This window comes from Macrotis lagotis, chromosome 8 (genome assembly GCF_037893015.1).
Source record: "Macrotis lagotis isolate mMagLag1 chromosome 8, bilby.v1.9.chrom.fasta, whole genome shotgun sequence".
Classification (NCBI taxonomy): Eukaryota; Metazoa; Chordata; class Mammalia; order Peramelemorphia; family Peramelidae; genus Macrotis; species Macrotis lagotis.
Window position 1 is genome coordinate 50,028,008 of NC_133665.1, and position 27,215 is coordinate 50,055,222.

Sequence of the window (27,215 nt, forward strand, 5' to 3'; positions counted from 1 at the left end):
GTTGGATATTTCTGTTCCCTTACTGATGCCTGACTGGTTGGCTGAAGCTGCATTGACCTGATCTTATGGCAAAGACCCTGAGTGACCACCTGCTGCACACTTTGGAGAGCCTGGTAGCCTATGATCTGGAGAAGTTCAAGTTCAAACTGCAAAATGCCAATTTGGATAAAGATAGAGATCGTATTCCCCAAGGCAGGCTTCAAAATGCTACTGGACCAGTGAAGCTAGCTGCCCTTCTGGTTAACTCTTATGGGGAACAATATGCTGTGAAGTTGACCCTGCAAGTGTTGCAAGCTATCAATCAGAATCTCCTGGTAGAGGAACTCCGCAAAGCAACCAACCCAGGTAAGTCTGGCAGCTATGACAAGCATCCTCTCTTTTTTTTTTTTACTTTCCAAAATTATACTAATGCTTCTTTACATTTATATTGTGCTTCAGACTTTAAAAGCACCCTCACTAGGAGGTAAGAACTGAAAGGTGCCTTTTCTTTTTAGAATTTTAGTGTCAGTGTTAGAAGTCCCTGATGTACACAAAAAGATGAAAACTCTTGCCCTAGAACATATATTAGAAGTGGAAAGGAATTTGAAATATTCAACATAGAATATTAGAATTAGGCAGAACCTTAGATTATAGATCATGGAACTAGACAGGATTTTACCAGAGCTAGGAAACATAAATAAATTGACAGAGCTGGAAGGGACTTTAAGGACCATTTAACCAAGGAGATAGACAGTAAAGTATTAAGTTTACAGAACTAATTAGTATTTAGAGTTAGGTCTCCTGACTTCCAATATTCTTTGCACTACAGAATGTACCTCACAGATGCAGAGCTCGTGACTTAGCCAAAGTCAATTGGTTAATAGCTAAATCAGATAAAAATGTAACTTGAAAACCCAGGGTCTTTCATTAGATCATAATGCTAGGGGTTTCTTTTCATCACGTCTTGAGTTTTGTCATAGCTGGTAATCTTCAAGTGTTCTTCTCAGAGCCAAAAAAATGATCTCTGTCTGTGTGGAAAGTCTCAAGTCAAGATCATTTTCAGGAAACTCCTAGTTTCACTTCTTCTTTGGTTCCTCATTTTATTTTTTAAAGTTTATTTAGTAAAAACATGTAAAATATTTTAAAAAAACAATTTTTTGCATTAATTTGTAAAACATTAAGTTCCAAATTCTCTCCCTTCCATTCCTTATCTCCCTTTTCTCCTCATTGATAAGGCAAGCAATTCAATATAGGCTTTACATGTGTTTATGCTAAACATTTCCATAATATTCATTTCAAAAAAGAACTTTAAGAAAAACAAATTTTAAAAAAAGTATTCTGTAATCTGTATTCAGACATCATCATCTTTCTCTGGGGAGGGATAGCATTTTTCATCATAAGTCTCTCAGAGTTGTCTTAGCTCCATGTATTTCTGAGAATAACAGAGTCATTCACCACTGATCATCTTACAATATTGCTGTTACTTTGTTCACAGTACATTTCACATTATATCAACTCATGTAAATTTAAGTTTTTCTGAAAATATCCTGCTTATCATTTCTTATGTTGTTAATCCCCAATAGATAGGCATCTCCTCAATTTCTAATTCTTTGCCACCAGAAATTTTTGCATATATAGGTCCTTTCCCTTTTTGTTTTTATCTCTTTTGGAATACAGATCTAGTAGTGGTATTGCTAAGTCAAAGGAAATGCATGGTTTTATAGTCCTTTGGGCATAGTTCCAAATTGCTTTACAGAATAGTTGAATCAGTTCGCCCCTTCACCAACAATGCATTAATGTCTCATTTTTTCCTACTTTCCCTCCAACATTTATTACCTTCCTTTTCTATCCTTTTAATAAATCTAACGGGTGCTGAAATATCTCAGTATTGTTTTAAATTGTACTTCTCTAATCAATAGTTAGAGCACTTTTTCATGCAGTTATGGATTGCTTTGATAATTTCATCTGAAAACTGTTCAAAGCTTTTGATCACTTATCAATTGAGGAATGGCTCTTATTTTATTTTATTTTACTTTTTTTTAGGTTTTTGCAAGGCAATGGTGTTAAGTGACTTGCCCAAAGTCACACAGCCAGGTAATTATTTAGTGTCTGAGGTCACATTTGAATGTTCAGGTAAATTGTATCTGAAATGAAGTGTTCACAGGATCTGCTTTTCTAGAGACTAGAGAGCTCAATTCAAATAAGTGGACGTGGCATTGATAATCTGAAAATCTGGCTTCAGGTTCCAGATATTTCTACTAATAAAACCTGGGACACCTCTTCTCTTGGCCATTTCTTCTCTTCTCTGGGTGTCAGTTTCCTCCTCTGTCAAATACCTTCCAGCTCAAATGTTAAGTGATTGTGACTGAAAAAGTTAGGAGATGAGTGAACCAGGAGTATTTGTTTTAGAATTCTTTAATGAGTAGATAAGAATCAGTCAAAACTATTATGCTGAGTTGGAAGGGTTATGTACCTAGCTGTCCCTATACATCTTAAAACCCAAAATATTAATAACATAATTATATAATAAAGTACTTTAAGAGTCAGTGTGGTATGGGAGATATAGTCTGCAAATCTCAGAATCTTAATTACCACATTCTGTCACAGAGTTTAAATGCTACAACTGGCACTTTTTAGCATGACCTTGGGCAAGTCCACTTAAACTTTAGGTAAACTTAGGTAATTCTCTAAAACATATCTACTAAGTTATAGATGGATTGCAATCTGAGTTGATGAAAGGAATGCTCACACCTTCCAAATCACAGATCCTTATTTAATGTTTATAAAGCATTTCTTTCCTCAGAACACCCCAATTAGAGAGATAGTGAAAATATTATTTCTTAAAAATATTTTTATGGATATCTTTTGCTTTTTACATCACCAGAATTTATCTCAGTATTACCTTTCTTGAACTGGAGAGCTATTCCATTTCATAAGTAATATTTTTTAAAAGGAGAGAGAAGGAAACAAAAATCAGCAAAGCTGATTAATATATGGAAAAAAAAATCTGAAAACAAAGGCAATTTAGGGGGCGGCCAGGTGGCAAAGTCGATAGAGCACCGACCCTGGAGTGAGGAGTACCTGAGTTGAAATCCAGCCTCACTTAATGACCCAGCTGTGTGGCCTTGGGCAAGGCATTTAACCCCATTGCCTTGCAAAAACTTAAAAAAAAAAAGGATAATAGTTCTCTATTCTCTGTCCAGATGCTGATTTGCAGTTCCAAATAAAGTTGGCACAGCTAGGCTTCAGGTTCCAATTCCATCTAGCCAATTGAATGCTGGGCAAGAATGTCAGAAGAAATTCCAGCGGGAATGGGAAGAGCAGAGGATTTTAAAGGGCACACATCCAACTGGGGTTCAGTAGAGACAAAGAAACCAGCTCCCTGGGGCAGCTAGGTGGCGCAGTGGATAGAGCACCGGCCCTGGAGTCAGGAGTACCTGGGTTCAAATCTGACCTCAGATACTTAATAATTACCTAACTGTGTGGCACTGGGCAAGCCACTTAATACCATTTGCCTTGCAAAAAAAGAAAAAGAAAAACAAACCTAAAAAGAAACCAGGTCCCCAAAGGGACCCAACTAATAATAGTTTGTATTGTTTCTTCAGGAGACCAAGAATCTTTTTCTCCAGAAGCTGCTGTGATTTTAGAGGACAAGAGAGATGGAATTCTAGACAGAACAACTACCCTAAATAAAACGGAAGTTATAAATCCAGATGCAGCTTTGATTTCAGAGAGCAACAGATATGAGAATTTGGAAGTTGCTGTTACCTTGGAGCAAAGAGAAAGCAGGAAACAAAAACTCTTTTTCTTGGGAAAGAATGATATAGAGGGGCAAGAATTTGATGCATCTTTAGGAGAGCAAAACCAGTCAAATAAAAATTCAGTGAATAAAGGACCTGGGAATCCAGATGTTTCTGCATCCATAGAGGAGAAGGTAACACTTTCTGATTGCCAAGTCTTCAGGAACCAGGAGGAAAAGATACCTGGGAATATGGATACTTCTTTGCCTTCAGGAAAGAAAGAACCTAAGACTATTGGAAATCAGTCTTTAAAAGAAGCTTGTAAAGGTATTATTTTCAGTTCCATAAGTTCTATATTGTTATTTTTTCTTAATATCTCTTCATATCCTTAGTGGAATGCTTTGGAAAAAAATACTTTTAATGCAATTACCTTATGCATTAAAATTATGCTACTTGAATGCTATTTTTAGGAAGTCTCTTGACTTTTAAATTTTAGGTTCAGAATCAGGAGACTGAGGTTTTGTCCTAGTTCTGATGTTGAAATTTATTAACTATATGGCAATGGTTCATATAATTTTTTCTTTCTTAATCTTAGTCATTTTATTGGTAAAATTAAGATAATAATACTGGTCTCACAGGACTCTTAGGAAGAAAGTGCTTTGAGAAACCTGTAAAATGCCTCATATCATTACTATTATTATTATTATTATTAACCTATTTTAGGGTAAGAATGAGGGGGGGTAATGAAGTCTTTTTTTTTTTTTAGGTTTTTGCAAGGCAAATGGGGTTAAGTGGCTTGCCAAGGCCACACAGCTAGGTAATTATTAAGTGTCTGAGACTGGATTTGAACCCAGGTACTCCTGACTCCAGGGCTGGTGCTTTTTCCATTGTGCCACCTAGCTGCCCCAGGGTAATTAAATCTTTAAAAAAATGCATTTTTTATTGTGTTCTAATTGACTTTCCAAGAAATCATACAGAAAATAAAATCAAGAGTCTGGGGAGATGAGAGCTCATATAGTTTCATTATGAGATCCTGATTTAGCACTGGAAATGATTTTAGAATTCTTTTTGTCCAACTCCATCATTTTTGCCAAAGAATAAATTGAGTCCCATTAAGGAAAGTGACTTGATGGAAGTCACATAGGTGGTCACATAAGTGGCAAAACTGAGATTTCAACCTCAGAAATTGAATTTCAATTTCAAATCCAAATGAGAATAAAATCACATGGATGAACAGATTAGAAGCCTTGAGAAAGTATTTGTAATTTGATGTACAAATTGTGGAACTGGGCATAGTGGTGGTCAAGGAATCATAAAAATAAAAGAAAAAGTTGCAGAATTAGAAGATCATAGAGCCCAACCAAATAGTGAACCTGTCTACAACATCCCTACTAAGTGATCATCCAGCCTCTACTTGAAGTAGTTGGAGGACTTACTTCAGCCCAGTTGGACATCTCAATTTATTAGGACACTTGTTCTTTGAGTCCAGAAGTATACAACTGTTGTGGGTTTTAGAGTGAGTTATGATTGAAAAAGAGAAAGAATCCTCAAACCAAAGCCAGTGACAGGGAGTGTTCTCCTGACATTCACTTTCACCTCAGAACTACAAGAAATCAGCAAGTACATAGTGAACAGTTCAATGCATTATCTCTTGTAATATTTCCACAGAAGGTCTCAGTGCTCACTTACTTTGTTTTGCCCTTTCTTGGCTCTATGGTTGGGTTCTGGTCTAGATGAGTTTCATACTACTTCTTTATAAGTTGCTGCTTTTAAATAATTGAACAGAACAGTAAATTTCAACTTGTGTCAATGCCGAGAAATAAAATTGCTTTATTATAATTGTTTTAAAAAAAAGAAACTTGTTCTTACGTTAGGCTGAAATTTGTCTCTGCAGCTTAACTCCAGTTGGCAGAGGTGGGATCAATGAATGGAATCCAAATGGGTCTATCCCTTTTCCATATGATAACTCTTCAAATATTTGAATAGTTTATATGTCCTCATTCCATTTCTCCTTCCCATGGGAAATATCCTTGGTTCTTTCAAATAGCCCTTCTATGATTTGCTTTTCAATTTCTTTACCCTATTAATTGTTTTTCTTTAGGGGTACTTCAGTTTTTAATGTTATTCCTAAGTATAGTATCCAGAAGTAAACACAAGATTCCAGATATGTCTAGCCAGTGTCAAGTACATGACCCTCACTTTCCTCCTTCTGGATGCTATGCTTCTCATATTAGACATGCAGTTCACTAAAAACTCTTTTTCACATGAACTATTGTCTAGACATACCCTTCCCATTCTGTACTTGAATATGTGAGGGGCTTTGCTCCAAATCTAACTGTGACAATAATTTCTATTAGATTTCAGCATCTTAGATTGGGCTCATTGTTCTAACCTCTTGAAATATTTTAAAATTCCAATCTATTAGGCACTATGTTAACTATTCCTCCTAATTATGTGTCAAACACAAATCTGATATCTAGATGATTTTAACTTCATCCAAGTAAATGATAAAAATATTGAATAGAATAGAATGAAAGACAGGTCCTTGGGTTTTCCCCAAGTGAATTTCCTCTAGGCTGACATCTCTTCATTAGTCATCACTCTGAGTCCAGTCATTCAGCCAGTTTCAAATACATCTAACTGTACCCATCCTGTCTACATTTCTACATTTTATCTATGAGAACATAATGAGAGACCTTATCTGGTTCCTTGTTGTAGTCTAAGGTATGTTATTTGCTATTTCTGTTATGTGCTGTTTAGCTATCAATTTAGCAAACTATGTTAAAAATAAGTTAATTTAGCTTGGTGTGACGTAGTCTTAAAGAATACCTGAATTTTAGTGACTTTTGCTTCCCATTTTTTAATGATAAATCCTAGAATTTTACCAGAAATTAAGATGAGGTTTATTAATCTGATTAATCTAATGCCTTTTTAAAATTCAGTTTAGGGGCAACTTGGTAGTGTAGCTGATAGAGCACTGGTCCTGGAGTCACAAGGACCTGAGTTCAAATTCAGCCTCAGACAATTAATAATTGCCTAGCTTTGTGACATTGGGCTTAACCCATTGCCTTAAATTAAAAAAAATTAAATTAAAAAATTAAGTTTTGATTTGTATAATTTTACAAGTTTCACTTTAAAAACACACATCCATGAGTTCTTTCAGGATGCTGCACTTTAATAGACCTGAAATTAAGGATTCAAATTCACTGAGATCAGTTGGGTCCTCTCTTATCATCTTCAATATCACATTATACATTTTTTTTCTATATTTCTTAGCTTGATAACATGTATTTTTTTACTTTTAAAATTTTTATTTTTAACAATCTTTTCTTTTTTAAATTTTGAGTTCTAAATTTCTACCTATTTTCACTCCAATTATACATGTGAAATCATGTAAAACATTTCCACATTAGCCATATTTTTAAATAATTAAGAAAAATAAAGTGAGAAAATAATACATCAATTTATACTCAGAGTTCATCAATTCTCTCTGGAGGTGAATAGCATTTTTTCATCATGAATCCTTTGGAATGGACTTGGATCATTGAATTGATCAAAGTAATCAAGTATTTCACAGTTGATTATCATTACAACATTGCTTTACTGTGCACAATGATTTTTCAATTTTCATTTTGAATCAGTTTACATAGGAATTGCCATGTTTTTCCTGAAATCACCCCCCCATCATTGCCCAAAGTACTGCATCACAATTATCTGCCACAACTTTCAATATATATTTGTTAAGCATTTAGTATGTGCCAGCACTCTTAAAAAACAACAAAAAAGGGAAAAACAGTTCCTTGCCCTTGATAAAGAAAATAGAATCAAAATAAAAATTGAAGTTTGTTTTTTCATCTCATCTGTTATTGTTGTTTCCACTCACCTAAAGTGATTGTCATGCCATTTTTTGATCCTATCCTTCATTTTACTTTAATCTGGCTCCAACTTCAGCTTTAAAAATCTTTTTAAAATTTGTCTTTAAAATGCAGTTCAAGGGGTGGCTAGGTGGCGCAGTGGATAGAACACCTGGAATTAGGAGTACCTGAGTTCAAATCCAGCCTCTGACACTTAATAATTACCTAGCTGTGTGACCTTGGGCAAGCCACTTAACCCCAAGTGCCTTGCAAAAAACCTAAAAACAAAAAAACAAACAAATAAAATGCAGTTCAAGGCTCAGTTCATTTTGGCTTATAGTATTCCTGACATTTTTCATGTATCATAACACTTGTATTCATTTAGTTACCTACCCTTGATATTATCTGTATATATATCTTTTATGTGTGAGTTGGTCAATTGTTTTACTGTGCAACTATACAGTTCTCTTTAGACAACTTTCTTTTCCATTCTCGTTAAAATGATATGTTTGTACTGTCATAATTTTATTTTTGAGAATATCCTATCACTCTTGTGTCTATTTTCTTGGTAGAATTTCAGACCATGAAACCCTTTTCCTATCCTTTTTCTGTACTTGAAATTCACTCTGCCAAAATATAGGGCACACATTGACTTTTCTTCTTTATCAATGATAAATGCTAATATGGGGCAATAACTTCTTCACAAGATTCTTGTCATTTTTTACTTCAGCAACCAGTTCTTTTTACTCAGAATCAGTTACAGAATAGTTCTTCTCTTTGCTTTCTCCATATTTTCAAGAATGAAGCTAAATTAAGACAGGTCCTTAATTTACAAACTTTTTTGGCCAAAATAAAGCTCCAGAAGATATTTAAATAAGTGAAATACTCTCACACTACTATATCATACCACTTTGATAGGTTTTTGATATTTCTAGAACTTATTATCTATTTTGTTTTTCTGATTGGTTGATGTCTAGTATGCATTGTACCATCACTATTATCACTACCTCTAAAGATGGGAGGTAGCTTAATAACGAAAATAATACTATCTAACATTTATATAGCACTTCAAGGTTTAAGTGCTTTACATTTTTTTTTATTTCATTTGATCCTTAGAACAACCTTGTGAGGGAGATGGTAACATCATCTAGTCCAATCCCTTCATTTCCATAATGATGTCACTTCAGTTTCTTTCTCTACTGATTCCTAAATGCTCCTTATCATACTTATTAACTACCAGACTTGGATAGTGGTCATTATGTTAGATAATAATCAGGGGGCTTTAAATTATATCTTGGATACATGCTCCAGGAATACAACTTTGTCCTGATTGTCAATTGACATGTGACTACCTTGGCATAGTCCTTAACTGGAACTAACTATGACTATTCACTCATCTCTTCTTCTCTGTGACCAGTACTGGATGTCCTCCCCAGGGTAATCTGCAGTTTTTTATTATCATTCCACTGAATATAAGGATGTCCTTCCTCTTTAAGACAACTTCCACCTTCACCATGAGAGCTTCAAATCCACAAAATAACTGAAATTTCTGTGGTCTTTACTTTTCTATGAGGCCTCTTCCATCCTAGAACTTCCTTACATAAGTTTGTGTTTCCTTTTGCTTCTTTAGATTTCTTCCACTTTTTCTTTCCCCATAAAAGCTCCTTTTTTTCCAAGAGATTTTTTAGTCATCACTGATAATCTAAAGAGTAGAGTGTCATTCTTCTAGGCCTTTCATCTTCTCTTTCAGCAGGAAAATTAAGCTTCATTTTGTGAATAGCTTTTTTTTGGTTCGTTCATTTTTGTTTTTGCTTTTTTGGTTCTGGCAGAAATACCAACATCTTTGAGGGTCACTTGAATATTCCACTTGTTCTCCATACTTGCTGTAAGTTCTTTGCCACTCAATGCTAAGTCCTATTGTAGACTTCAGCAGCAAAATTCTATTTTGCCATGGTAATCCACTATAGGTTCTGTCTCCAGGGTCTTGTGAATCAAAGTTTAGTGTAAAAAAAAAATCACAATCTTTCCCACTTTTTCCTAGTACTTCAAACCTTGCCAAATAAATTAGACCTTCCACCACCTAAATCTAAACAGTAAATGTCTCTAATTGTTGCCTCTGAGGATATATTCTTTATTTTAAAAAAATAGTAATATTCTACTCTACATTTAGGCACTAATGAATAACTTGCAGGAAATAATTTCATTTATTTAATATTAATCTACAGCCAAGTCATTTCTAACTTGGATATATATCCAAACTAGTTTAAATTCCTCTGTCCTCTGACCTTACTCTTGGTCCCAAGATTTTAGATAAAATTTATAAGAAATTTGATACTTTTTTTTTTTAGGTTTTTTTGCAAGGCAATGGGGTTAGGTGGCTTGCCCAAGGACACACAGCTAGGTAATTATTAACTGTCTTTATTAAGGCCAGATTCGAAGTCAGGTACTCCTGACTCCAGGGCTGGTGCTCTATCCACTGTGCCACCTAGCCACCCCTATAAGAAACTTGAGCAAATAAAAGATATCTTAAAATGCAGTTTGGGTTAACATTCCAGAACTGAGTAAAAAGTCACTGTCTCATTCTTCCTGGACCTTACTTCCTAGAGTTGAACAAGGAACTTTCTATCTTTCATTGACGTTAATCTTTTCTCAAGGAGAAAGTCCATGAAAACATTTACTAGCTGTGTGATCCTAGACAAGTCACTTAAATCTATTTGTCTCAGTTCCTCATATGTAAGATGAGCTGGAGAAGAAAATGGCAAACCACTCCAGTATCTTTTGCCAAGAAAACCCCCAAAGTCAAGAAGAGTCAAACATGACTATAATGACTCAACAGCAGCAAAAAGGATTTCCCTTATAAGGGTCAGATGCCCATTTACTTCAGGGCTAGAGAAAGTTAATGTTATAAGCAAGATAAGAGTCTTTGTTTAAAGTACCAACTTTAATCCATTTCCCTAAAGACCTCATTTTCCCCCCATATTTTTTGTTTTAACTCACCTTCCAAGGGATTTTTCCCTAGGGACTGGAAAAGGATTTAGAGAACAATATCTTTTAATATTCCTAAAGAAACTCCAAAGAAGGTTTTTAATATGCTTTCACAATTCCCTATTTGTGTTTTTTGCACAATTTATTTAAAGTATAATCTATTTTTAGTAATTCTAGAATCTCAATTGTGAACCTACCAATCAATAGCAAAATACATTATTCTAACTAGTTCAAAATATGGAGTTTTCTTTGTTTTGCTTTTTTGAATGCAGTCAAACAAGATAACAAAGACTTCTTAAAGCAATAAATATAATATGCCAATATTATATATGACATAATAGGGTTGGATCATTGCTTTGAATTGAGACACAGAAAGCACTTTAGTAGGTGGAAACAAACTAAGCATTCAAACATACATGTGTCTTTTGTCAGCCCTTTAATTTCCTGAACAGTAGTCAGACAACTCTACAAATTAATAATGCTCCCTGGGATCAAGGTAATCCAATTTAAAGACAATTGGAACTTCCTTCTGCTGTTCAACTGGCTGTGGATAGTCTGATCTTTTTAGTCATAGCTATATCAAAAGAGAGATTCGTGGGTGTCTAGGTGGTGTAGTGGATAGAGCACCGGCCCTGGAGTCAGGAGTACCTGAGTTCAAATCCAGCCTCAGACACTTAATAATTACCTTAGCTGTGTGGCCTTGGGCAAGCCACCTAACCCCATTGCCTTGCAAAAAGAAAAAAAAGAAGAGAGATTCTATATACTGATTCTTCTAGTATAGTTTTAACTCTTTTCCAGAGAGTGTATTTGCTATTTGTTGAATTCTACAAATCTTACCAAGGACTACAATTACATCCCCATCTAAGATTTTTGTACAAATTGTGAATGAATGATTATAAAGGTCAGAAAATCCACTGATTGCCTATGCTGTGCTAAACAGGCATTGGTCCTGGCATTATTCCAGGACTAATTACTATGAACTAACAAGATTCCCCTCAGAGTTGTAAACTTCTGAGGGTCCCTGAGTTAGACCTCAGATTCTCTTCTTGGGATCATAGTTATAGAAGGTACACTGTTAGTTGAACTTCTCCAGTCATAACTCCATGCCTAGAGAGTGTATTTCTTGATCAATCCAGCCAGTCCTGATGAGTGAGGTCACAATATATGACCCATAGCTGATCATTCAAGGAATTCTGGGCCTTAGGGCATTGCTCCATCCCATCAGAATATTCCTGCCTATTAGGCAATCTCACTAACTAATGAGGAAAGGAGACTTCTCATGTGGTTTTTCTACTTGAGAAATTACAAAATCCTCTCTTTTTGGTATTTAAAAGCCCTTCAGAACCAGGCCCTTTCTACCTTTTTATTCTTATTACAATTTACTCATCCCCAAGTAATCTGCAAAGTATTTGACTTTTTTGAGGTTCTTTGTATAGGATACTTCATCTCCCAGGTCAAGGTATTTCTCCTGGCTGTTCCCCATGTTTGGAATATTCCATTCTCATCTCTGCCTCCTGGCTCCCTTGGCTTCTTTCAAGTCTCATCTCCTTCAAGAAGACTTTCTTGATACCTTTAATGTTGGGACATTCTCTCTGTTGATTATCTCTATTTACTCTGTATAATCTTGTTTGTAAATAACTATTTGTATGTTGCCTCCTCCTGTGGGACTGTCTTGAGAGCTAGAACTATTTTTTGCCTTTCTCTTTAGCCCTATTTATTGTTTGTCAAGAGGAAGTGTTTAATAGAGGTTTATTAACTGACTAGCTAATGCATTTTCCCAAACTAGCCCAGAGCTGATTCACTTAGGTTCCTGCCACAACAACAGCAACTTCTCTAACTGTGCCAATGAGTCATCTCTTTCTGGGTCTTTATGTACATTCTACACTGAAATTTCAGTGTTGATTTCATCCAGGATTGTCCAATTAAGAATGGATTACCACTCCTTGGTCATAAAGGCAAGTTCGATCAATCATGTAAATAAAAGTTATAGTCTTTGAGCAGTAACAATATAGAGATGCAATTGTTGATAAAGAAATGGTCATTTAAAATATCCCTACAATATTATCTTCTTTCTTAACTTAAAGCCTATAATAGCATAGTGAAATGGACTTAGTCAGAATAAAAGAACCAAGAACCCTGGCTGTATAAATTACCTTACTAAATTCAGTGCTCTCATTTTAGGGAACAGTATGATCATAAATGTTAACAATTTGTTTGTTAAACACTATTGCAAGAGCTCTCTCAAAAATAATCCCATGAAATAGCAATATTCAAATTTATAATTATGTTAAATATGGTAATTGGTTCCGACCCAATGAAAGTATGCAATATAAATTTGAAATAATGTAATTATTTCATGAGATTCATTATTCACATTAATCAGACCTAACTATATGGACATTTTATGTATCAGTATGCACATTTAACAAATATTTCTTAGGCAATTAGGTGGCAATGACCCTGGAATTAAGAGGACTTGGACAAATCACTTAACCCCATTGCCTTGTTAAAACAAACAAACAAACAAACAAGCAAATACCTCCTTAGAAAAATACATTTCTGGTGCAACTAGGAGGCACAGTAAATAGGGCACAGGCCCTGGAGTCAGGAGGACTTAAGTTCAAATCTGGTCTCAGACTCTTAATAATTGCCTAGCTGTCTACCTTGGGCAAGTCACTTAACCCCATCACCTTGCAAAAAAAAATACATTTCTGGCCCCTGAGGTAGGAAGTAGCAATAAATGAAGCTAACTCTTCCATTCAATAAATTTTACATTACCAGTTAAAGTTCATTACACTACTAGTTAAAATTCTTTTCAGAAAGACATTCATTAGGAATTGATATATAGTATTTTGTCCTCAAGATAATAAACATTTTCTCAGAAGATATAGTCTCTTTGCTTTAGAATAACACATTCCCTTCTTTGGACAGGGTAAAGTTTTTTTTAGTGTAGTCACCTTATAACCTTGTATCCAACTCCATAGAAGGTCGGGGTGGTAGAGAAAGCAGAGCCTCCTCTGATATCATTAAAAGTAAAAACATAATAATGATAAAATAAAACAAATATCACTTCTGACTTACTGATCTTTCCTGTATATGCAATTTCAGTATTTTTCCATTATTTTCATAGACAAAAATAGCTGAATTTTCATATTTTAGCTTCAAATATGGGAAAAGATGCAGGGTGAGGCAGTGCACTGCATGCTGTGCCTCATCTCAGTTTGCTCAATCCCTTACAAACTGGGTTGAGCATGTACAGTAAGCTTGTGCTTGTTGCTGTTTTTCTGGATGTCACCAGTGCAATGTTTATAGATCATTTTATTATATATGCTCAGTTTCCATAGTTTGGCTGATACATTTCACATATGATCTTGATTTTGACTGCCCAAAAACCCACCAGGTGAGGCAGTCAATACATCTGTATGTATGTGCTACCTCTATTAGGCTCATCCAGTACAAATCTTGACTCTGACACTGTTCCTGTTTGCAGTCATTGACACTACCCCATACCAAAGTCTCTGAGTATAAAATAGTACTAATTCATAAATTAGTTACATCATTCTGATTAAGGAAGAGCTAACCTTATTTTATAATAAATCATACTATATATAATTCCAAAATTAAAAGCATTTATATAATAATTTCTAAAATCACAGGGTAAAAAATGCATAGACAACACTATCATAAGATGATCTCATGGATGTAAAGTATAAACTCAAAACTTATTGCCAGTCTAATATTCCAAATTAACATATTTCTAAATCAGCCATATGAAAAAACCATTCCATTTATTTATAAAATTTTGCTTCTATACTAACAGCATTCAGAAACCTGTAGAGTATGTATCATTTTTGTCATTTACTATTTAGAGCACAAGTCAACTATACTGTGAATAATAATTATTCCAAATCAATTTATCCAATATAATACAAATCCAAATTTCAAATTGCATTACCTCCAACTCCCTAAGAAGAAGTAAACATTTCTTTAAATGGAACTTCACAGTTTTATATGCAAGGCAATCTTGTTATCCTCTTACCTCAAGTATACCTAAAACTATCTTAAACTAGCACTCTTGCTTTCTGAAATTTAGGGCTTTCTGCTAATATCATTGAGAATTTAAATGATTTTCCAAGGGTCACACAATAGTGGGAACTTGCACCTAGGGTCTTAATGACACAGATGCTAACTCTCTACCCATGACATCATGCTGCATCTCTCCATGATTTCACAAATCTTGAAAGATTCAGAGAGAGAGAGAGAGAGAGAGAGAGAGAGAGCTCTTTTAGTTCAGAAGTTATAATCAGTAGAGATTTTAAGGTATTTATGAACTTGAACAGGAAAAAATCCATCCTTATTTTTACTAATCTCTAACAAATTTAGCACTTCCTCTAATTATTCATGTAGGTGACAATTTTAAGAAGAGGTCATGGAATTTATCATACTTCTAAAAGCCATGAAAGAAACTTTAGAATATAGACTGCAGATGTCAGAACTCAAAGGTACTTTTATTATTATTATTATTTTTTAAGATTTTGCAAGGCAGTGGGGTTAAGTGGCTTGCCCAAGGCCACATGGGTAGGTAATTATTAAGTGTCTGAGGCTGGATTTGAACTCAGGTACTCCTGACTCCAAGGCCAGTGCTCTATCCACTGCGCCACCTAGCCGCCCCTCAGAGGTACTTTTAGAACAGCGTAGAACTTTAGAATAGTTGGACAAGCTGGCTTCAAATTCTGGCTCTCTTGGGCCCCTTAGTTCTTCATCTGTAAAATGAAGTTGGCCTGGATCAGGATTGCTTAACCTGGAGGGTAAATATTTTGATTATTGTATTTAAATATGATTGGTTTTCTTTGTAATTTTTAAATTTTATTTTATGTATTTTAAAATAGTATTCTGAGAAGAGGTTCATAGGTCTCATCAGATGTTCCTAACACAAAAGTTTTTAAGAACTTCTGGGATTGTTGATCTCTAAGGGTATTTCTTAGTTCCAAATCCCATGATTCTATGAACACAGACCATGGAATATTAGATTTAGGAGAAAATTTAAGGAAAATAAAACAAACCCTATAGTTATAAGTTTAATTCTTTCAGATGAGCTGATACTGAGCAAGCTACCCTTCAATCTCCAGAGGATCACAGGAACCCCTGTCAGAGCAGCATCCCTGAGGAGAATGCAGGAGTCATGTTCTATTTGTCAGGACATGGTGGAGGAACCATTGGGGAACTCCTGTAGGCACCACATCAGATACCATCGCACTGTTGGATATAATGTCTGTTTCAAATGTCAGGCCATGTTTCCAAAGAATTTCCAACACAGCAAGAGCCTAGGAAACATACCCACCAACTTCCAGGAGCCTAGCTCTTGTTTGCCAAACCTTTGTTCCACGCCTCATTGTGAACACCATCCAAAGCAGCTTCAACTTCTGTTCTGCAAGGATCATGAAAAAACCATTTGTCTTGACTGCAGTGTGTCCCCAGAGCACAAAGGTCATCGAATACTTTCCATAGAGGAGGCTGCACGGAACTATAAGGTAGGAACTTCTAGAAGACTGGAACTCTAAGGTAGGAACTTCTAGAAGACTGGGACTCCTTCCACACAGCTAACTGGGTCCTGGACAGCTACTAGATGGATATTGCTGGGTTGAGTGTTTGTATGGGAGGTAGATATTCATCCTCTCTTCTCTGAACCACTTTGGAAAAGTGTATGAACAGAGCTGATATGGGGAATAAGTCAAGTTTGTCTTTGGTGCTCTCCCACTTTCCTTTTTTATATTTATTTTACTTTTAAAAAAATTAATAAGTTTTTGTTTTTGTCTCCCTCCTACTTCCCTTCCTCCAGTAGAAGAAACATTCTTGATCTACATTTATGCATTGATTTACCGATTCTTGAAGATTAAGTTATTTAGTCTCCAATTAATTTTTAATTCTTTTTTCAAAGACTTTAAAAATACAATTTAATTTTTTATTTATCCAACATTTATTTTGCCTTCTTCCCACTCTGAAAAACTCTAGGAACATATATGCATTTCATATTGATCATCTCCAAAAAGTGTGTCTCATTTTATTCTGCTTATTAGTTCATTATTTTTCTGTTAGGAGGTTGATAGCACTCTTCATCATTAGTTTTTTTGGGATCATTGCTGATTTTTACACTGATCAGAGTTCTTAAGTCTTTCAAAACGATTTATTTTTACAATATTGTGCTTTTTTGTGTTTTTTTTCTGCTTTTTATTTTTTAAAAAATGTATTTATTTATTTTGAATTTGACAATTTTTCCCTAATCTTGTTTCCCTCTCCCCACCCCCTACAGAAGGCAGTCTGTTAGCCTTTACATTGTTTTCATGGTATACATTGATCTAAGTTGAATGTGATGAGAGAGAAATCATATCCTTAAGGAAAAAAATAAATTATAAGAGATAGCAAAATTACATAATAAGATAATTTTTTTTAAATTAAAGGTGATAGTCTTTGGTCTTTGTTCAAACTCCACAATTCTTTCTCTGGATACAGATGGTATTCTCCATCGCAGAGATCTCCAAATTGTCCCTGATTGTTGCACTGATGGAATGAGCAAGTCCATTAAGGTTGATCATCACACCCATGTTGCTGTTAGGGTGTACAATATTCTTCGGGTTCTGCTCATCTTGCTCAGTATCAGTTCATGCAAATCCTTCCAGGCTTCCCTGAATTCCCATCCCTCCTGTTTTCTAATAGAACAATAGTGTTTCATCACATACACATACCACAGTTTATTAAGCCATTCCCCAATTGATGGACATTCACTCAATTTCCAATTCTTTGCCACCATAAACACGGCTGCTATGAATATTTTTGTACAAGTGTTTTTTTTAAACTTTTTTCATAATTTCTTCAGGGTATAGACCCAGTACTGGTGTTGCTGGATCAAAGGGTATGCACATTTTTTGTTGCCCTTTGGGCGTAATTCCAGCTTGCTCTCCAGAAAGGTTAGAGGAGTTCACATCTTCACCAACAATGTATTAGTGTCCCAGATTTCACACATCTCTTCCAATATTGATCATTATCCTACAATAGTTTTCTTATAATTTGTTTTCCTAGTTTTGTTGACTTTACTCTGCATCATTTCATTTAAGTCTTCCTAGGTTTGTCTGAAACCATTCCTTTCATTATTTCTTATGACAATAGTATTACATTAAATATATTGTTTTCCCTTTAGTATCAGAGAATATAGAAAATTCTAAACTGAAAGGGAATTTACAATGGGGAATGTAGAATTTTACAAACAGAAGTGACCTCAGAACTTAGAATATTAGAACACAGAGTGTTATATGAGAATGGAACTTAGAATTCCTTTAGTTTGGCCCTTAGTTTGGTCATTATATATTTGAGGAAAATGAAACCCAGAGAAGAGAATTGATTTGCTCATAGTAAACTAATGAAGCGGTAGAACCAGTACTAGATCCTAAGTCCCCTTGTTTTTAGCCCAAAGTTCATCCTATTACACCATATTTTCTCTCTATTTTTATGGCTATTCTATTGCAACATTTTTGCATCTATCTCCTAACTTTCCCATAGCTAGACCACATGGTTTGGGCACCCCCCATTCATACCCAGAAGTGTCACATTCTCCAAATTTATTCTTCCTTACAAACTCTGGTACTTCTTCAATCCAAATTAAAAGGCAGTTACTGTTTTTCACTAAGAAATTAATTAGAAAAAAATATGGATTTTCTCCAATATGTTTGGCTCAGTCGGATATGTAAGAGAAATATGGGATATAATCTTTTCCTTCATGAAGCTCACAGTTTCAATCAGGAGACAAAAATGACAAAGACAAAACAATTAGAGAACAACATAGGGCATTTTATAATCAAATGCCAACTTGTATAAATGTAGATTGCAAGTGTGATAGATGAGAAAAAGGAGAAGAAAAGGTTAGAGTGAATAGATAAACTTGAGGTGGTAGATAGAACTCGGATTTATATTGGTAAACAGTATCATGCCTTAGCAGTAGAGTAAGCAAGACCACAGAAATAGGAATTGTTAAGGACTTCACATATTGAAGTATGTCCCCCTCCCTGCTTGTTTAAGTGGCACTTAAATCAAGTTAAGGAGAGAGGCCTTTATTCTGATTCTTGACATTTTAAAAAATTTAAACCAGGAACAAATTCAGAGTCGTCTGGAACATCTTAAGCAAGTAAGACAAACAGCTGAAGAGAAGAATTCACAGGGAAATGAGACAATGGCATTTTTCCTGGTAAGTCCAGTGACATTCTGTAGACACTTCTCTCTGGGGAGCCACAGGAAGAGAAGATTGCTCCCTAGTCAGAGTAGAACTAGGGCCTGAGTCTTCCTGAGATTCTTTCCTTATTCCTGGGGAAACAGAGAGAGCTTAAAAATTTAGATGGCTTTTATTTGTGATCAAGAAGGGTGGGGAAAACTGTTAAAAAGGGTTGCTTTTCCATTTACAGTTATCCCTTCAACATCTTAGTGGGAGATGGGATTAGGGATGCAACACCCCTGAAATCTGGAAAAAATCTTATTTAACCCATCCTTGATACTAAAGAAGAAATCTGATTTTTTTCTTTTTCTTTTTATGGGTGTGTACAGTACCTTATTGTAAAATCTGTTAAGCATTTGGTCATAGGCTCTGTGTTATCTGATGATCTTGGAGTGTAGGCCTTATCTTTTGCGAAAGTTCCAAAAAATTCCCATTTAATTTCTTTTGTTGACCTGCAATTTTTCAAAATTCAGATGGGGAAAGTCTTGATGTAGAAGAGATTACTATATATTATCAAGTAGATAGATCATTCAGACAGGTGGAATGAGCCATGAGAATTCTGTTCCTTAATAACTAGAAAGTTCATGGTGTCATTGCACATTTGTGATCTGCCCTAAATTTACTCAGGGGGTGTGTCCTGTAACTCTACAGAAGGAAATGGAAGACCTTAGACCCCTCCCATCCTTCCCCTGCCCCCATAGGTATAGCATTTACACATAAAATAAATGTTGAACAATTGATTCTTTGAAAAAGAAATATACACATGATACAAGTTTAACCTTCATTTTTCACATTTTCTCTATCCCTTTAAGTCTACATAATCAACAAAATATTAAATGAAGCCTGATTTATAATGTTTGTTGATTTCTGAGATATAAATGCTTACACTGAAAATGAGCCAGCTTCAGTAACCTCTGTATATTTTATTTTGCTTTTTCATTTTATTTTCCAGTTCTTTTCTCTCCCTCTCAGATTTATCTTCACTTAAGAAGGAAAACAGAATCCTTGTAACAAATATGTATAGTCAAGTAAAACAATTTTTCATATTCTGTACATCCAAAAAGACCCTAAGAGAAGAGACAAGAACTATCCCCAGGTACATCCTGAGGAATGGGAATTCTTAGCTTGTATCCAAAGTTCCTCTAACTTTTACAGTCTTCCAGTAAACCATTACGATGGGAAAATGAATCTAGTGACCATCCTTAAAGTAAAAGCCTCAAGTGGGTAATGTCCCTGAGCTATCCCCAACACACTTGAACCCCTGTCCTCCTAATCTTCCCAGAGCAAGACAGAATCTCAGAAGGAGCAGTTTATGTCTGGACTGACACAAGTGCAACACTTTTTAGAAGAACAAGAGGAACTCTTCCTGGCCTGGTTGGAAGAACTAACCAGAACCATCTTCAGGAGCGAGGAAGAACATATCACTAAAGCATCCCAGGAAATTTCCCTTCTTAAAGAGCTGATGGGGGAGCTGGAAGAAAAACAGAAGCAGCCAGCATGGGAACTCTTGCAGGTGACAAATGACCTTTTGCATAGAAAAGGGCTTCATAAGAAGGGGACCCAATGATTCATCATTCTAATGTATGCTATGCCTAAGCCAGGGTATCAGTATCCTAGGCTCATTCTGTGTCTCTGGGTCCCTGCCCTGTCCTGAAGCCTAGGTAACTTCCAGTGCCCTCTTAGTATGTGGGTGGAGAAAAGCTTAGCATACCTGTACCACTTGACATGTTTCGGTAAAACCCTTGAGTGGCTTCAGTTGTCTGTAGGACTCCTTGGGAGCTCAGATCATTTTCTAGGCATTTCCCAACACATTCAGCTCTCCTTAAAGAAAGAGGTCTTAAGACTCAAGGTGGATTGATTATTCAGCATGACTGTCTTCTTATTTTATTGATAACTTATTCTCGTATAGTCCTTTAAAATTTTGTATTCAATGTGACATAAACTTCCAACCAACTTTTATTTTGTTTTATTTGGGGGGAAGGACCCAGCATTTTCCTTGCCAAATACTATACTTTCCAGGCTTAATCTGTCAAATGTTCAGTGTAAACAAATAATGATAAATATCTTTGTTCTTGGTCCCTTTGACCCAATGGATTGACTTTCCTGCATTGATCAGAAAAGACAAAACTGTGAAACTGAAGCAATATCCGTAATTCATGGGGGCACTTTGCTTTACACTGTACCAAGTTTTTTATAACCAATGTCACATTTTTTGCTTGTTGTTTAACATTAGCTATTATACACATCCATGTCATATTGGTCTGAATATAAGCTAATCCTCTTCTCTCCCTAACATTAGTTCTCTTTTAAAGAAAAAAATATAGAGATATACATTGTAAAATAGCAGTGAATATGATTTATGTAAGATTGCTGTGGTCATGGGGAGAAGGGATGGAAAGAAGGAAGGTAGATAAATATAGAATTCAAAAGCTTACAAAAAGATGAATGTTGAAAACTATCTTTACATGTAATTGAAAGAATAAAATAAAACAAAAGAACAATCAAAGAAAAATAACAGTAAATACAGGACCCACTCAGGTTTTATACAAAATGGAAAGTATAATTTGTATCTGAACCAAAACCAAAGTGATTAAGAAATCTGAAATGGCAGCAACCTTGGACATGGCTACTAAAGCCCAATAAATAAGGGACTCACTATTATATTTGAAATGAACTGTCAGAAATCAGCACCTAAATGAACTTCCCTCAAGGGTAACTAAAGTCAAAGAGGAGGGCTAGGTTTAAAATTGTCCCAAGTATCTCCTGCTTGAATTTTATAGTAAATCAATGGGAGAGGATGAAAGTATTTGCAACAACAGGCTAGAGACAGCAGCACTAGTAGGAGAGGTTGCTGAAGTAGAAGAGGGTGGTTGTAGGTGTGGGAACTAAGTAATCCTATCCTGTAACTGAGCATATCAAATCAAGAATTTACTAAGAACAAGACTGACAAACTGTTTCCCTTTTTCTCTTCTAGGACATCAGAGTCACCCTGATGAGGTAATTATATAGCTTAAAATACACACACACCACACACACACACACACACACACACACACACACACACACACAGACAGAAATGGTGCTGAGAATAGGCTAAGCATTTAGAAGACCCAGCTTCCCAGACTCTGTAGCATGGAACCTTCTATTCTGGGGGTTTCTTATATTCCCTTCTTTCCTAATGGGTAAGTATTTCCTTGAAACTCCAGTTTGTTCTAAATATTTCCTCCCAGAGGAAGTGAGATGTCTCTGGCTCAGGGAAGGAGACGACCACACCATCTGTCCATGAGAGGAACCTCTGGAGACCCAGAAACTATGGCTTTCTAATCAGTTTCTTAATCTCAGAGAGGTTCTTAGGCACAGGCATTCCTTCCATGGAGACAGAAATTCCAGACCAATGTTGCCTATGACTACCCTGCTCTGATTTTCATGCTTCAGTCATTCATTCCACAAACATTTATGAAATGTTGACTATTTGTCAGTACAATGTTGGTGATGGAGAAAATAGGAGGATAAATAAGACATGATCTCTGCCCTCATGGAATTTACCATCAAGATGGGGGAGATTAAACATGTCACTATACAAATTAGAATCTGGTAAATTCACAGGGGAAGTAGCAAGTAATGTTAGATCAGGAAAGAAGACTTATGAATAGAGTATCAGAGAAGGTTTTTGAGCTGGATCTTGAAAGATGGATAGGATACCAGGAGGGGAAGATCTCTAGGAACTTGATACTGACAAGATAGGGAAAAAATCACTGATAAGCTGGAGAGGGTCCAAATAAGTTCAGCCATGATAATCAAGTGCACCAAGTTCATATCATAAGAGATTCCTCTGAAAGTCCTTGGCATGTTTAACTTGGAGAAGATTGGAGTGGGAGTAGGGATAATGGTAGCTGTTTTAAGGCACTTGTAGGGTTGTAATGTGGCATATAGATTAGCCTTCTTCAATTTCACCCCATAGTGCATTAGTTAGAGTAATGGATAGAAAGTTACAAAGAGGCAAATTTAAGTTTGACATAAGGAGAAACTTTTCCACAATTAGAGCTGCCCAAGTTTGGAATTGGATGCATCTGCATTTCTCTCACTTGAGATCTTCCAGCAAAAGTAGAATGACCACTTGTTGGACATGTTATCAAAGGGACTTAGTGCAGGGATGAACTGTATGGCTATTGAGGTCCCTTCCAAACTACCACTGCTGATTGTAAGTTCAGAATTCGTGGAGGATGAATGGGGTTCAAAGATTTGGGGGGGGCGATCAAGAAGAATAGAATTTTCATAAGGGAAGGGGAAAATTATTTTCCTTTTTCTGAGGATTCCCTTTAGAGAGAAGAGAGTCTCTAAAAGAGATTAGAATGAGACCAAAAGATAATTTGGCACTTGCTAATGTACTGTGTGAATTGAGAAGTAGCACTGATCTGCATTCCCTACATAGAAGTCAACTGGAAATTTCCTTGTCCTCCACTCCTATAGGAAATCTGTGAAGTGATATTAACTTTTTCCCTAGCACTGCCTTCACTGTGACATTCATCACTTTTTGTTGTCTATTGTATCTGTAGGGCAGAATGGATCATTCTCCCTAAGGAGTGGGTTGTATCTCCTGATTTGAAAGAGAAAATTCACATTTTCTTTTGGAAATCAGAATGTATGCAGAAGAGCATGAGACGATTCATAGGTATGTTTATAAAATTGTTAGCATTTCAAATGTACTGGAAACAGAACATATTCATCTCATTCTTGGATGACAGCAGAATTTGTATTGTTATCTCAGTCCCTTTTTCCCTTCCGTCTTTTAACAACACTATTTCTACTTGAACTCTCTCTTGTAAGGGGTCATAAGAACTCATCTCATTTCTTTTTTCTCATAGAGAGTCTTCAATCAGAAATGGAAACATTCAAAAGTAAGTGTCTGGGTATATTTAGCCAGGAGATAATTTCATGTTGTTCTAAGAATGCTAATTTCTTTGAGTTATCTAGAGAAAAACTGAGGAAAAAAGGACAATTTCCCAGTGGGAATCCCCTAAATCACACCTGTATGAGCCGCTCTTTTTTTTTCCCCTTGGTTATATTACTAATGGTAGGTAGAAATGGAGTTTACTAAACAAACCAGGCATATTATCAAGGAATCTGCCTAGCCTTGAGCCATGAATCTCTTCCTTTCAATTTCCTTTATTAAGTTCTATGAGTTTTCCACTAATACCTTTGTCATTTGATAAAACTGGCAAATGTTCTTTCTGTTTTTCTAAAGCTTTCCCTTAGCTTGTTCCTATCCTAGTCCCAGATCAAATCAGGGTAAATTTGTAGATGAGAAAAGCATATATCAATTGTAGAGATTGATGAAGCTCCCAAGAACTCTTTATCCTGAGGAGGTTCCTAAAATTCATCAAGTTTCATGTTTCATTGTGGATGTCAGAACACAGAGTTAGATCTTAGCTTATATGCTCAGATTTTTAATAATTTATTTTTTCTTTTTTCTGTTCAGTTATACATTTGAGACAAGTCCAGTTATATTCAGGTAAGTGGCTAAGATTGGAGATCTTCAGAATGGCAGAAAACCTAATCCAGGGTTCCCCTGTTCTTTACTTTGAGGTTTCAGGAGAACAAATACCAATTCCAGAGCCTGGAAAAAGTATATATGTATCTTGGGTAAAGTTTGAAATTTTCATATATAGTGTTATCATAATATAATCACTAAATTCTTTGAACCTACACTATAACATAGTAACCACACAAAGTAAATACTTGTGAGCCATGAAGAAAAGAGTTTTCTAATATATATGCATATATATTCATATATATACATATATCACATATTTATATAAAATTGTTCCACATAATCCCTTATACATTGTTGTATCTTAAAGAGTTGCCTTGCCCAGAACATATTGATTAGGGTGTGGAGATATCATTAACTTCTCATTGATTATTTGAATTTTCATTGCAGCTGATGTGACTCTGGACCCAGAAACAGCTCATCCCAGACTTATCATATCTGGGGATCAGAAAAGTGTTAGACTTGGGAAGAAATGTCAAAAGTTGCCTAATAACCCACAAAGATTTGATAATTCTGTGATCGTTCTGGGATCTCCAAGTTTTGTCACAGGGAAGTGGTATTGGCAAGTATATGTAGGAGACAAGACTATGTGGACATTGGGAGTTTGCAAAAATTCTGTGAACAGGAAGGGGAGCACAGCCTTTTCACCAGGAAATGGGTATTGGTTGATAATGATGACGAAAAAGAATGAGTACAGTGCTGCCACTATTCCACCAGTTCTTCTTTCTGTGGGGGAACCCCCCAGATGTGTGGGAATTTTCCTGGACTTTGAAGCTGGAGATGTTTCCTTTTATAATGCTACTGCCAAATCCCACATCTTTACCTTCCCTTTCTCTGGTCCTTTCTCTGAACCTCTCCGACCTCTCTTCAGCCCTGGTATACATGAAGGAGGCAAAAACACAGATCCTCTAACCATCTGTACTTCTGTGAATAGGTAGAATTAAAAAATAGATGAATATCTACTGTATTGAACATGAACATGAAATCTGGAGATTTCATGCTTTCTATAATATTTTATACCTTGTTTATGGAGTAAACACATATAACTTAGTTTTTAATTGTAGTTTTTGCTGTGCTACTAGAATATAACCTTCCTGCTAGACTATAAACTCCTTAGACAGGAACTCTGTCCTATTCATAGTACTATGAATAAAGACTTGTGAACAGGAGATGCTAAATAATGTTGAATGAATAGCCAGCTTCAATTTCTTTGGACAGAGATCTTACTGTAATAATAAAATGTATTTGGAACAGGTTGAAAGATAGAGATTATAATCAGTGGTACAGATTAGGAACACAACATGCAAAAGCCAATAAAAGTAGTAGATTACTATTTGATAAATACTAAAATAAAAATAAAAAATATATAAAAATAATACTAATAATAGTATTTGATAAATACAAGATCCCAGCTACTGGGGTAAGAACTCACTAATTGATCCAAACTGCTGGGAAAATTGGATAATCATTTGTAGAAATTAGGTTTAGACCAATACCTCACACCATATACCCAAGATAAGCTGCAAATGGATATGTGACTTAAACATAAAAGGTCACATCATAAACAAATTACAAAGGGGAAAAATGACCTTTATAGAAAGGGGAAGTTTGTGATTAGCCAAGGAATACAGAAGATCACAGAAGATAAAATGGACAATTTTGATTACACAAAATTTAACACATTTTGCATAAGTAAGGTCAATGCAACAAAGATAAAACAGGAACCAGTAAACTAGGGAAATCCTTTTAGCAAGTTTCTCTGACAAGAGTCACTTCAAATTCTATAGAGTGAAATATTTTGTTGTTAGAAATTATGGCTATGATGAATTCAGAATAGCATGAAAAAATTTACACTGTCGTATGCAGAGTAAATTATGCATAGCCAAGAAAAAAAATATATGCACAAATATATAACATTTATCAAAATAACAAATGTAAATTAAATGAACAACCACAAAATTTATTCATCAAAAATGAATCGTTGGGGCGGCTAGGTGGCATAGTGGTTAAAACACCGGCCCTGGAGTCAGGAGTATCGGGGTTCAAATCCAGTCTCAGACACTTAATAATTACCTAGCTGTGTGGCCTTGGGCAAGCCACTTAACCTCATTTGCCTTGCAAAAACCTAAAAAAAAATAAGTGAATCGTTGTAAAATTACAAAGGAGAGCTGTAGGAAAATATTCCTTTGCATAGTATTTCCTTCCTGAGGATTTCTTTAGTTATATCTCAGAAATTTGGTATATAATATTTTATGATTTTTGTTCATCTAATAATTATTTTATGATTTGTTCTTTGCTTCATTTATTATCTTGGATCTCATTGTTAAGTCTCCATTTGTATATGTGTCTTTTGTTTATGCTACACTATCTATTTATTGCATTGTAACATGTAAAAGGATGTTTACTATTTATGCCTTGTTACATTTATTTGTATCTCTGTGTGATAATATATTATTAATTTCTGTAAAAGTTCCATTTGGTTCTTAGAAATATTAATATTCTTTAGAAGTCCCACTTAAAAGAATCATATATTTTAGCTCTAGTTTTTCCAGAAATTTATTCAATTCTATATGTTCTCTTTTGTTTATCTTTTTATTGGATATGTAAACAACTAAGAAACATTAAAGTCTCTTGCTATTATCATATTAACATCCATATTTTCTTTCAGTTAATTTTTCTTTTTGTAATTTAGTTAAAGGAAAGACATTTGAAGCCTATCAATTTAATAGTGATATTGATTTGTTATCTATGGTTCCTTTCAGCATAATGTAGTTTCCTTATTTATATCTTTTTATATTGTGAATTTTTGGTTTTGCTTTAATAGCAATTGTAGTTCTTCCTTTTCT

At 35.2% G+C, this 27,215-nt stretch overlaps 1 protein-coding gene across 1 annotated transcript; it reads left to right on the plus strand.

Moving 5' to 3' along the window:
• MEFV (MEFV innate immunity regulator, pyrin) lies at window positions 1–26,740 on the plus strand. Its single transcript, XM_074196891.1, has 10 exons — window positions 1–345; window positions 3,585–4,046; window positions 15,650–16,089; window positions 18,699–18,794; window positions 20,101–20,331; window positions 21,793–21,815; window positions 23,375–23,490; window positions 23,684–23,716; window positions 24,298–24,330; window positions 24,760–26,740. Exons 1-10 carry the CDS (start codon window positions 66–68, stop codon window positions 25,305–25,307), a joined length of 2,262 nt encoding a protein of 753 aa, XP_074052992.1. The 5' UTR covers window positions 1–65; the 3' UTR covers window positions 25,308–26,740.
• The last annotated feature ends 475 nt before the right edge of the window (window positions 26,741–27,215 follow it).

Excerpts from the sequence above, each read along its gene's own strand:
- MEFV (XM_074196891.1), top strand. The coding sequence starts at position 66 with ATGGCAAAGACCCTGAGTGACCACCTGCTGCACACTTTGGAGAGCCTG. Across the intron at positions 346-3,584 it reads CCGCAAAGCAACCAACCCAG|GAGACCAAGAATCTTTTTCT; the intron begins GTAAGTCTGGCA and ends TTGTTTCTTCAG. Across the intron at positions 24,331-24,759 it reads ACAAGTCCAGTTATATTCAG|CTGATGTGACTCTGGACCCA; the intron begins GTAAGTGGCTAA and ends TTTTCATTGCAG.